This window comes from Rousettus aegyptiacus, unplaced genomic scaffold (assembly GCF_014176215.1).
Source record: "Rousettus aegyptiacus isolate mRouAeg1 unplaced genomic scaffold, mRouAeg1.p scaffold_m13_p_13, whole genome shotgun sequence".
NCBI classification, from domain to species: domain Eukaryota; kingdom Metazoa; phylum Chordata; class Mammalia; order Chiroptera; family Pteropodidae; genus Rousettus; species Rousettus aegyptiacus.
Window position 1 is genome coordinate 58,268,386 of NW_023416288.1, and position 12,906 is coordinate 58,281,291.

The 12,906-nt window shown below is 42.3% G+C and overlaps 1 protein-coding gene and 1 pseudogene across 6 annotated transcripts in view; one reads left to right on the plus strand and one right to left on the minus strand.

Annotated features, from left to right (window-relative positions):
* The window catches only part of CNOT4 (CCR4-NOT transcription complex subunit 4), a 115,549-nt gene extending 111,150 nt beyond the window's left edge, over positions 1–4,399 (plus strand). For 2 of the 6 annotated variants that reach the window (XM_016121091.2, XM_016121092.2), the window contains exons 11-12: positions 2,084–2,296; positions 2,996–4,399. In XM_016121091.2, the coding sequence (XP_015976577.1) occupies positions 2,084–2,296; positions 2,996–3,297 (515 nt within the window). In that variant the 3' untranslated portion in view covers positions 3,298–4,399. The remainder of the gene's footprint in view (positions 1–2,083; positions 2,297–2,995) is intronic. The other 4 variants (XM_036230869.1, XM_036230870.1, XM_016121093.2 and 1 more) reach the window with 2 other exon arrangements.
* LOC118611141 lies at positions 80–199 on the minus strand (annotated as a pseudogene).
* Positions 4,400–12,906: the final 8,507 nt, after the last annotated feature.

Here is a 12,906-nt window from a genome sequence, read left to right on the forward strand (position 1 = left end):
TAGGCGAGGCAACCCTTGGTTGACCCCACAGGCTGCAAGGACCTTGTCAGCTTACAACCCCTTATTTTTTTATTTCTTATTCCTAGAGCACCTGGTCTTCCTAGGTGGTCTCCCATCCTAGTAGTAACCAGGCCCTGACCTTTCTTAGCTTCCGAGATCAGGTGGGATCGGGCATGTTCAGGGTAGCATGGCCGTAGACTCAGTTTGACTGCTTTATAGGTTAGAGTACACCATAGCCACCAAACCTTCCTGAGGTGTCCTAGGACTTTATTAGTGTGATCTGGATAATGCCTCATGCAGTTGGAGCTGGAGGGAAACTGGTAATGGCGTCGATTAGAATCTGCTCTCCCACCACAAAGCCCAACTTGTTCCTTCAGCCAAAATATTTCTCTATTCTGCTAATCATTGAAATGAACATATTATATGCTTTCTGCTTTTCTTTTCTGCCTCCTTTTAATCATGGGTTTTATAGGCTTCTGGGTTTTCCCTTAAATATTCGACCCACTGAAAAGTCAATTACTAGTCTATACAAAATAGATCAAGGAAGAGAGAATTGGTGTTATTGCAAAACCAACTCAGATAGGGTCTGGGTTTAAGGCCTCGCTGTACCTTGGGCCAGTTGTTCTGGTGTCTGTTCCTTTATCTGTTAAATGGAAATTATTCCCCTGCACTGCCTGCCCCACAGCATGAGGGTCAAGTGAGAGTGCCTTGTAAGTTGTACAACACGATGCAGACGTACAGTAGGATGTGGATAGAAGGGTGAGCTTTAGGATGGTGCATTGGTTGCGAAGTGGAAGTAGGTAGAAAGAATCCATTTTCCCTTCTGTTGCCTTGTCTGTACGGCATATATTACCTTTTCTTCATCTTAGAAAATTCAGAGATAACTTTTGTTTGTTCTGGTTGTAGTTTTTTGCCTTTTTATAAATAAGGTTAATAGGGTTAAATGAGTCTTATGCTGACACATGATGTAATTTGACGTAGATCAGTGATTGGTGCAAAACAAAATTCTGAATTCACCAAGTAGCATAGACTGGGCTTGTCACAGTATCATTATCGTCATCATCACCACCACCACCACCACCACCACCACCACCAGTGGAGATTGCTAATCAGTCCTGTAGAAACAGAAATAATTTTCTTTGTTCTTCTCAAAAACTCCAGTGGTAGTTCACCTTACATTCCTGTTTTCAAACACAGTCATCTTAAGTAGTTACACTTTACTGTTTTCCACCTTAGTTATTCTGTGGATTCTGATGTTAGTAGATCAAGTTAAGTCACAATATATAAAAAGCCTTTTTACATTGACAGTGTCTTATCATGTTTGATGCTATTCAGAAATAGACTCAGAGAACCGTCGGACTCCAGGACTCATGTTTTAAAAGATGGGCAGAACTCTGTTGGAGTAGGGCAGGCAGACTGTGCTGGAAACTATTCCATCTGAAAGGTAGCTTAACCCCTGCCTCCTTGGCCTTTGTGGCTAAGGGAAAAAGACACTTTAAATTCAAAAGCCTACTCGGTACTGCCTTTCTCCTCTGAAATGCATTACCAGTTTTATAATCAGAAAGGACTTAATTTTTTTTCTTTTTCTATTGGCTTATGTTTATTCTTCGTAAAATGACTTTTTCATTTAACGGGCTCAGAAATAAGTTCTTGTATTAAACTCTGCAGGCTTGCTTTTTAAAAAAAAAAAAAAAAAAAAAAAAAGAGTAAATCAGCTCAGCTGGCCAAACGCCTCACTAACTAGAACTTCATAATGTGGCTGGAACATAACACTCTGGAGCAGAGAGTCTTTAAACCGAATTGTCGATTTGCAAACACGAAATGGTGAAGAGGCTAGAAGAAGGACAAGAAGCTCCCTCTCCTGATCCTTGAGCAAGTTTTTCCTCACTCATTTCAGGTGCTCCGAGCTCACGAGCAAATCCTAACCAAGTTTATCTTGCTAGGACGACCCGTTTTAAATGCTCAGTAAAGAAAGAATAATTCTTCTCCCGCTTAACCACGAAAGAACAACATATGTTTCTAACGTCAGCTTTTTATTTTTTTTTTTTTTTATCTTTCATTTTTTTGTTGGTAAATCTCCCAGACAACAGCAGTTCTGTAGAGAGTTTAAATATGAAGGAATGGCAGGACGGGCTAAGGGCACTTCTACCCAACATTAACATCAACTTTGGTGGACTGCCCAATGCCTCCTCCCCCTCCAACGCCAACCACAGTGCGCCTCCGTCCAACACTGCCACCACCGACAGCCTGAGTTGGGACAGCCCTGGCAGCTGGACAGACCCAGCCATCATCACAGGTAACTTTCTCACTCCTTCAGCTCCACTGACTGCCATCAGTTTGGTTTTTAGCACGGATTAAATTAAAGCAGAGGTCCCGTCACCAGAAGCTTCTTTTCGCAAAGCCACGAGCGAGAGGTGGCTTGTTTTCGTTGTGCGGGTTGCAGTCTTGCTTGACTCTGTCGGCTTAGTTGTGTAATGAGGCACGTGGTGCCCAGGTTGCTGCTTTTGGTGTACTAGGCGCTGGCGTCTGGGAGCACGTGTGTGTTGTTGAGGTCTGAGTACAGTTAGGGTCTGACTTATCCTCTTAAAGGAACATACTCCACTTTTTAAAATAAAGCTCTCTATTATAAGGCTACCTTGTTTACGTATTCTTATTAGAGGAGAAGCACAATTGGGAAATAACGTCATACGGTCTGGGGACTCGTTCCTGCAGCTCTGCCTCTGTGACACCGGGGGACAATGTCTGGGTAGCTGAGGAGGCATGGGTTTCTCTGACAATAAACCGTGGTCGTTGTGGGTGGAGGATAAAAGGAACATGAGATTAAAAAGGTCTTATTTGGAAGGAGTTTAAAATCGTAACTTCTTCTGTTTCACTGTGGTAAACTGATCACCTTTTTAAAAATCTGTTTGCCAGATTTCTTATTCTTTCTGCCCAGACTCACCATTTTCCCTCTTGTTTTTTCTTTTTTTTTTTTTTTCTTTTTTTCTCTCCTTAGGTATTCCAGCATCTTCAGGAAACAGTTTAGACTCTCTTCAAGATGACAATCCTCCACACTGGCTAAAGTCCCTTCAGGCCCTCACAGAGATGGACGGCCCCAGTGCCGCCCCGTCACAAGCCCACCACAGCGCCCCCTTCAGCACACAGATCCCTCTGCACAGAGCCAGTTGGGCCCCCTACCCTCCTCCTTCAAACCCTTCCAGCTTCCACTCCCCTCCCCCAGGCTTTCAGACGGCCTTCAGACCCCCCAGCAAAACCCCCACAGATTTACTACAGAGTTCAACACTGGACCGCCATTAGGGAAAGAGGAGAAACCCTTAGAAAATGCAGGATTTGTCCCGCCCTGTTTTCTCCCTCCCCGCCCACCCACAGCTCCCTTCTCATCTCTTAAGTTCTGAAGAATCCAGTTCCTGATCAGTTTTTTTCTCCCTACCCCCAGATGCAATGCGATCACAGGGTCATTACCATCTTTTTTTTTTTTTTTAATTGTAAAAGTTTCTGTTGATTCAGCATTTGAGTGACACTGTTGAATGTTTCCTAAAAATGCCTTTTTAAGGAGGGAAAAAAAAAAGAAATCAAAGGGCAGTCTCGATACTTAGAAAATTACTGTTTGTCTGTTGCGCATAATAATGACATAATCTGCTTAGCAGAAAATGACGATTAATCTATAGGAAAGGTCAAATAAATGCATTATCAACTGCAGAAGTTTGAAAACCAGGTTAATTGAAATGAGATTGCTAAACGCATGGGGGAAAGCAGTGATCTTGGCATCCATCCGATACTCAGCTTATCACAATGCAGGGAAAACGCTTTTAATTTAATTTAATTTAACTTTTAATTCTTTTGGCAAGTTGATGGAGAGGACTCGATCGTGTCGTTAAGCAAAAGAATTTATTGGAAGGCGATGGAAAGACAAATTGATCTGTAGTAGCAACTGGCCAATTGCTAAAGAGTTTATGAGGGGAGGAGTGATTTGATTTTTTTTTAAGGAGAAAAAATTTTTTGGCTTTAGATTTAAAGTTAATTCAGATGTTTTAAAGAAAAAAAGTATTCACAGATTTAATACCTATGCATAATATAAGAGCTGAAATAGAAGTGATTTCTTCAGTCTTTCTCATCTGTCAGAATCTTTTTTCTTTTACCTTAAATTCACCTGACTATGGCACTCTGAGATATAGCACTGCTCTGGGGCCGCCTGATAACCATCAGGAGCAAATCTCTGACCTCCTCGCCTGCAGCTTTTACTTAACCCTGTAGTTTCTGGACGTTTGTGCAGTATTGAAAAGACAGGAGAAAAGAAAACAGAAACCTGGTTATAACCTGACGCTAAAACTAAAAACAAGGAAATGTACCTCTTTCTTCAGAATTAAAACTAAAATCTTAAATAAAACAGAAAACTTGATGATGACCCTTGGGTTCTTGTTTTTTGTTTTTCCATTTTATTGCACGTGACTTCAAAACATTTTGTGATAGCAGTCATAAGAGGTTTCCATTGATTTTACATCTTCAATAGGGAGGATGGTATAGAAGAATAAATTAGAAAAAAACAATTGCTTGTACGGTCAGTCTTTGCCATCATGAAGTTCATTCGGCTCATCTTGTCCTCAAGGGGTCCCCTTCCAGTGGCTCTCTGTAGAAGGTACCTGCAGTGCTGTTGTATTACCCAGACCGCAGACCGATCCTTCCCAACTGAGAAGCCTTATATGCCAGGAGGGAGCAGACGGCTGGGCTGTTGATGCGCTGAGATGCTGGTCGTCTTGGGTCGACCTGGCAGGAGCAGCAGCCTCCAGAGTGCCGTACGCGTAGCAGCGCCTTGCGAGAGTACCGTGGTGGGAACGCTGGTGTAGATACCCGCCGTCAGGTCCTTTATGACCAGCCATTCTAGGGAACTCTTAATGACAAAGAGTTGGTCACGCCACCGAGCAAGAGACAGCAGAGGACAGAACTGCCATGTTTTTTTACCAGATTCCAAGGATTCTTTATAGTTTGCGTGTCCTGACTGGGATTACATTCAGAAGCCCAGAGCTGGAGTTTACGTTTTCGGCCACATCCGTTAAGGGAATCTTTGTAGGATGAATTAAGTAGATCTTCTAAATACTACATTCTGTGCTTTCAGACTGATTTTCTCCTTCATACCTTTACTTTGTATTTCAATTTGCTACCAATACCCCTGACCTCCCTCCATCAAAAAAAAAAACAAAAAAACAAAAAACAAAAATTTCAACATAAACAGGTTAGTCTCATATGTCACTACAAGTAGACGTTGATTGAGTGAATGGTAAAAATTTTTTTTTTTAATTTACCAAAACGTTACCGCAATGGAGAAGAGAGGACTAAAAACTCAGGCTCTCTCTGTCCTGTGAACTTTGCTTCAATCCTCTGAATATTTGCATTGTACGGCAAAGCGATTGATTAACACATATATAATAATCAGGTAGCATTGGATTGTAATCAAGGCTTCGGGGGTGAGGATGGCTATTGGCTATTCCTGAGATAGGGATGTATCAACAAAAATGTTGCCTTTTCTGTAAAAGGAGGGAAATGCACCTTGCAAGGCTGTGCTGTGATTGTGTTTAATGAGTCATACATAAGACTATAAAACAGAAAGAAATATCATTTAAGGGATAACAAACAATAAAAACCTGTTTGCCTACTGACCCAGTTAAAAATAGAACCTGCCGTTTCTTAAAAGACCCCCTCTCTGTTCCCTTCCAGTATACTACTTTTTCTTTCCTCACCATCCACAAATAACCATTATCTTGGTTTCTGTGTTAATCTTTCTTTTCTTGAGAGTTTTGCCACTTGTGTATGTAACCCTGAATAATACACATTGTTTAAGTCTAGAAAGCTGAGGAGTAAACCAAAGCCTAGCTGTGTAAGGAAAGGGCGATATTGTCAATATTATTAGATTAAGGCTTTCAGGAGAAGATAAACATTGTCTGGGCCATAATTCGACTTTACCTTCTCTGATAATTTATAAAAGGCATTTTGAGGAAGACCGTGTTCAAGGTCACAAGTGAATCCTGGGAGCCAGGGTCCAGCACTGTCAGGGCCTCTGACAGGGACTCGCGTCAGCCAGATCCCGGACGTCTGGCAAAGAGATGGTCCATTTTCTGCGTCTCACCTCAACCTCACCGTGGCTTCCCTTCAGTTCTCTGTAGCAGGTTGGATCACACCTGTGGGGCTGGGCTGGTTTAAAATAAGCATCTGTGGAGCCATGCTTATTTGACCAGGGCGTGGAGGGGAGAACAGAAATTTCATTACATTTGGTCAAAATCGGATAAATACAGAAAAGAACCTGGACCAAACTGACTCAGGCGGCCTGTTGGTGTAATAGCAGTGAGACTCTTGGGACCGACGTCTTGATGTCTGTCTCTTAGGTCACAACACTCAGATCTGGTGCACAGCTGTCACTCCTAATATTTCCTCTCGCGTCCCTTCTTTCTTGGCCCTTTCCTTCCTATAGTCCTGTATGTCACATCCTAGTTTTGTTTTTTTTTTTTTAATTCCCTACTTTTGTTGGAGTGACATCCTCCAGTAACGAGAAAAGTGTGCGGAAGATAAATATCTTAGTAATTTGCACATCTGAAAATACCGTTTCAGTTGACAATTTGGTGGATACAGGATTCTGAATTGTAGATTTTTTTTCTTTTAGAATTTCAAAGGCATTAATCTGTTGTCTCCTAGGATTGCTGTTTAAAAAAAAAGTCCAAAACCACTCTGATTATATGTAATTTTTGTTTCTCCCTCTCTGGAAGCTTATAGAAATTCTGTCTTTTGTGTTCTGAAATTTCACAATGTTGCTTCTTGCTGAGAGTCTGTTAATTTGTGGTGCTGGGCACACTGTACATATGGTAGGCTTCTAAAATCTGACGAGTCCCTCAGTTCTGGAAAATTTTCTTATTTCGTTAGTGAATTTCTTGCAATCATTTCTCTATGACCCCTTTCTAAAAATCCCATCATTCAAACATCGGAGCTTCTGAACTTCTGTGTTTCTCCTTTCCAGGTTTCCATCTGTCTTTCGCTCTTCTTCTCTCTAGCAAGTTTTATCTCAACTCTCTTGTTCATAGTTTTATTCTCCTTGTGGTGTTTCTGTTTCTCCAAGTTGGTTTGGGCTGTTTGCTTTGATCTCTGACTTACATATTAGAGACTTCTCAGATCCCCAGTGATCCCTGATTCTCTGCTCATGACTAAAGAGCTGATAGGAAGTTTTGGAAACTCGGATGTTTGCCGGGTTCGAACTTCCTGTTGGAAGATCTGGATGGGCTCTGTGTCGGGGGAACTTCTGCTGTGAATGTCTTCAGTCCTCTTCTTCTGAGCCGGTCAGATTCCAGAGAGGAGTCTTAACGATGGCTGGCCCAGAGAGCAAGACTGACTCCCAGAGCTGTATTGGTGGTCTCTTTATTCATAATGCATATATTTACTTAATCCTCGTTTTGAATTCTTTCCTCTCCAGAGAGTGTCTCCAAATGTTTACCTACTTAGGATAAGTGTGGTTGTGTTATGGTGTGGAATTACGGAATAAATCTAGGGAACTAACTTCTTAACCATCTTTCTCAGTAATTTTTCCTTTAGCCCCACCTCTCACGTTTTATCGTTGGTTCTAGGGGTCTCTGGTACTCTCAGTTTCTGTGTACATGAGGGTCGTGCGGTGAGCACTGGGTTGGGTCTCCGCTTTCCCCACTGTTAGCTTGAGGCTTCTCAGATCAGCCCAGTGAGTGCACTGCACCATCTACTCTCTAGGTCACCACATTTTTACACCATCATCTCCTCACCCGTTCTCCCTGTTTTTTTTTTTTCCTTTATTCTAATTTTAATAGACCGTTAGGAAGACATGAAATTAAATATGTAGCTTCAATCTACCATCTTAGTCCAGATTTGTGCTCTGACTTCATAAGCTATTAGCTTAATTTGTCAGGCACTAAGTTGAGGGAGCTTCTTGCAATTGACCAATGAACTCTAGCTGGCCGCTGTTTTGTACATTCCTTGATTCGAATGGCACCTGCCCACGTGTTTACCTTGAAGTGGTTTCTCTCTTTTTAACCTCCTCTTTTCCAATGAAGCACTTTCGATTGATAGTCAAGAGTTTGTTTTCCAAAGGCTCATCATACCGGGGAGTATTTTAGTGGTTAAAATGTTAGTCTGCATGTTAAAGGCAAATTTTACTTGCGTTTTGCTGCAGTTTGGGGCGGGCAGAGTGGGGCCGGGAGAGGAGTTGCTGCAAACCAAGTTTGATGTCTAGGCTACATTGCATTAGAATTGTTCTAGAAATTGCAGAGGAGAATAGTCCATAGTTAACTGTATATGAATAATTGTAATTTGTGAATAGGTAATAGGTGTCAACAATGTATTTCTACAAGGATTATGCTGTGATAACCAACAAAGAGCTAAAGGCAGTTAGTTAGTGCTTCCCAACAGTTCGCCTGAACTCGAGGTCATGGCATACCCTGCACATGTTTTTTAAGGTTTTTATCAAAGTTTTACCAATGTCATTTAAAATCCATATTATATTTAGGGTATGTAAACTTTAAAAAGTCAGACAGCTCATATACCTTAAATAAAATCATGAGACATACCCTTTGTATGATTGTCAGATGTATCTATTTCTGCCCAAGAGGTCTGTCTAAGTGGAAGATAAATGAGATCATTGGCATGAAGTCTTTAAAAAAACAAATACTCGTTTTGTCACAAAGATCAGTAGTCATTCTTCGTGCCTAACACATTGTTAATTTAGTCCAGACATAGCCTTCAGACACTCAGGCAGTTTTCTCCCAGAAAGAGATGCCTTTGAAAACACATTTCTAAAATCGATGTAAAGAAATGAGTCTATGGTTAGAAAAATCCCTTTAAAGAGTAAAAATTATTTCTATTGGTGGTAATCCAAATAACTTGGGAAAGAACGTAAAACATTGTCCCAAACATTCAGGGAACATCTAATAGGAATTGGTCATTCTGAAGAACATGTTCTACCTTTGATTCTTCTCTGAGGGAAACTGAGTGCGGTAGGCTCGTGTTTGTAAGTCATTGCACATTGCACTTCCTTCCACAGCTCCCCTTCCTAGTCGAATGAAGTAGGTGTGTAAGAGCAATAGAAATTAATAGGCCAAATGGAATTTGTGTGTGTGTGGGGGGGGGGGGGTGGCTAAGTGATTTAAAGATTCCACGGCTCATAAATAAGAGCATTTAAAGAGAAAATGATCTATTGCTTTCTTATTTTCAGCTTTAGCATTTGCAAAACTAGAATAATGATTATAAAATGCATGATATAGTCTAAAAGACTTAAAAATTTTTTTTTAATGTTTCAGTAGCATGAATTCTTTGGCTCGTATCAGTCTCCGTAATATGCAAAAGTAGACAAATAGGCCCCAAGAAGTTGGATTTTTGTCCTGGGTCACGCAGATTTTGTAGCACAGCTAGAACTAAATTGTTACCCATCCTCGACTCCATTTATCTGTGGCTTTGGTCGTACTCCCTTTCTGTTTCAAAACTCCAAGTGCTTTGCCAACTTTCTTGTTTATGTTTGAAAATGACTAAGGTATGGGTGGTATGTTCTCTCTCCCCTTTAGCTCAGTGGTGGTGGAAGAAAGGGTACGAAGAGATATCATTTATCACAAGTCACAGACTAAGTCAGAGGATGGTTGACAAGTAGGACCCTTAAGGACTTCCTGACTATTTTGTGCTTCTGTTGAGTTTTGTTTGTGTTGACTTAGATTACCAAGTTAGCTGCTATCTTCTGGATTTTGTACAGATAATGAATAAGGACAAAGTAATCATCTTCACATATTTAAGGACAGTTATGTAGGAGAGAAAATAGGATGGAGGGCACAATTGGTACTCAGATGTCAAAGAGAGATCAGGGTTTAATTTATTCTCACACTTAGTCAAACATCTACTTTGGGATGGGCATTATGGCTGGTGCTTCAGGAGGTACAAAGATAAGACAATGCGTACTCTCGTATTCTGAAAAAGCTTACGTAGTTAACTCTAAAACAAGACTGGATGTGTGAGTGTCAGAGGAACAAAATGTTGAAGTAGCTCAAAGAAGTGAGAGCCTTGGATAAGGTGAGACTTAGGCGGGCAGGGGTGGGGGATCAAAGCCTGAATCCTGAGCAAAGGAGGACTTTGAGATGAGGATACGTAGGGCATGGCCAGGGATTGCATCCCAGTTCAGATAGGGCCTGGGGTTTGTGTAGGGGACTTGTGAGACAGAAGCCCTGAGGGTGGAAATGAGCCTCCAATCATTTCTAAGCAGGGGAGAGACATGGTAGGATCGAGCTTTATAAACACACAGCCCTACATGGAAATGCTGAAGATGGGGGAAGAGACTGAGGTGGAGTGCTTTGGGCTAATGGAAGAATTCCAAGGGATCTAAAGTTCAGCTTCACAACGGCTGTCAATGAACTGCTGAAGTCGTCTGAAAATATGGTGTGTGCATACCAAAACATAAAAAGTGTCCAGGATACAATAAAAAGTCCAGCTGTTAACTAGAGAAATAGTCCAGGCAAAGGTTATTACTGGTTGATGAGTGGGCGGAGAAAAAGAAGAGAGGAAAACAAGAGACACTTCGCCATCTCGAAATATGCAAGTGATTGGATATAGTCAAAGGATAAAAGAAAAACAATTTCAGACCTTTCTTAGGTTTTTCCTAGATCCTCCAGCACTTAGTAAAGGGCCTGGCACATAGTAGCCTCTCAATGCATATTTTACCTAAGTGACAGTGAAATAGACTGTGATTGAGGTTTTGAGCCAGATAACGAGATAAATAATTATATTGTGCTTAAAAGAAATATGGACTCATGAAAAGGAACTGGTTTAAAAAAGTAAGATGATTCTTGTTTTTGGATTCGTTGAGTTTTAGGTTTCAGCAGGTCATCTAGGTGGTGGCGTCCAGGAAAGATTTGGGAATTTGGATGTGGAAGTAAGGAGAAAAGCCAGAGGTAGGACTATCATGTTGGAGTCTTCGTGCTAGGAAAGAGGGTTTCACCAGGAAACAAGGGGTTTCATAACCACCAGAAGGGCTAGGAGAAGAAAGGGCAGGACGTCTGCTGGCTTTCAGGAGGTTTGGGAGTATAGGAGTCGGACGGGAACCTCCACCAAAGAGCTCGCAGCTTCCCGCAGCACCGCCTGGGTGTTCTCGGATCTCCAGGAAGCTGTTATCAGAATCCCACATTGGCCAATGGCCAACCACCTGCCCGGAGCTACTGCCACCTCTCAGAGTATGGTTTCTCTCCCATCTTTCGAATTTCACCTGTATGCCTCTTATCAGTAGGATCTAACCCGGGATTCAGTTGGAAGGGTGTGGGGCTGTGAGTGATTGCCAGCAGATGAGCTGGCACCTGGGGTTTGGAGCATCTGAAATGCGTCATGTCACTTTCCTGTCAAAACTCTCCAGTTCCCCACCCCAGAATATTTTCATAAGGAAATTTAAGCTTTGCTGGTGTGCTGTCCGGTCCTCTCTCCCATAACAGACAGAATGATATTCTCTGTTTTGTGTGATGTGCCTCTGTTCTTTGCATCTCCGCCTCTCAACCTGGAATGTGCACACTGTTCCCATCCTGGCCCTGACAATCCACTCCTTGATTCAGGTGGTCTTGCCTCCCCTGGCACCTTATCCGTGCCGGCACTGATGAAGGGCTGTTTGTTTTTGTCTGTATATACCCAGGGCTTAGCATACTGCTTGACATTAAGTTTGAATGAGGGAGGGAGGAAGGGAGGGAGGGAAGAAGCAAGTAAGCTTTGGGTGTGTGTGTGGGGCGGGGGTGGGGGGTCCTATTACATTTTGTAGACCAGTCATGGTTTTTAAGGGATTGCTTTTAATCCAGCGCTGGTACTGGAAGCCAGTTGCAGAGTGAAGACTGACTAGGAATGAAAGAATTAGAGATAATGTATTGCAGAGAAGTGGGGAAAAAAGGCAGAGTGACAACACAATCCGAGAGGCCAAAGCAGAGTAAAGGGAGCTCCCCACCACCCCCCCCAAAGGCGGTCACGAGCCTGTCAGAAGCCAGAGAAGATAAAGCTATCTGAAAAAGTAAATTTGAACAAGAAAGCCACATTGAATGAATCGAGAGAACACGTGGAAGTTTGCTCTTAGGAAGAAGGATGCTTTCCCCATCAGGGCAGGAGCCAATGAAAGAGAGGGATCTGAGGTGAAGAGGAGAAATGTTAAGGGAACCTCTGAACCCAGTATAATCAGGGGCTGCAGGTAGAATCGGGATTTGGAGCTTGAGAACATGCTACCACGCTGGGTAATGTTGCAGGAAGAATGGGTAGAAGAACTGGGAAGCAAGTTGCAGGGGCGTAGCTGAGGTGAGCCTATGTCTGAAACGGGTCCAATCAGAATAATTTGATGCTGCCCAGAAATGCTCAATCAGTCTCAGAACAAAAGAAAAGGCTGGAGGCAGCGGAGATTGCCAGGAGCCTTTCTGGACACGACAAAAAAAAATCCTGGGACTGAGGCTTTGGGAGGGGCGAAGATTCAAAAATGCTCACTCTGGGTTTGTGCTCACAGAAGGCCAACAGTAGGAGGCGTGGTTAAGCCATGGTTCAGCCTCTCGGGAAAGAGCTTGGCCATGAAGCTAGCTGTGCACACAAACTACACAACCTGTTGTCGGGGGGACAGAGCCAGACGGGGGAATCCCACACCAGCTGCGAAGCTGGACCCCCTCGGTGATCCCTGAAGTGTCTTCCAAAATTCCAGATTTTATGATTATTTTGGAATTACTGCGGAAGATGTCAAGAGCCAGAAAGTTTACGTGTAATACTTAACAGGATGTACACAGAATTCTTTGATAAATTTCACGGTAGCTACATTCCGTATACTGATTTTCTGTATTTTCTTGTTAATAATACCCACATTATCCTTTTCTCTTTTTTTCACTCTAAACATTTGTTGAGCTCAGAGGTACTAGG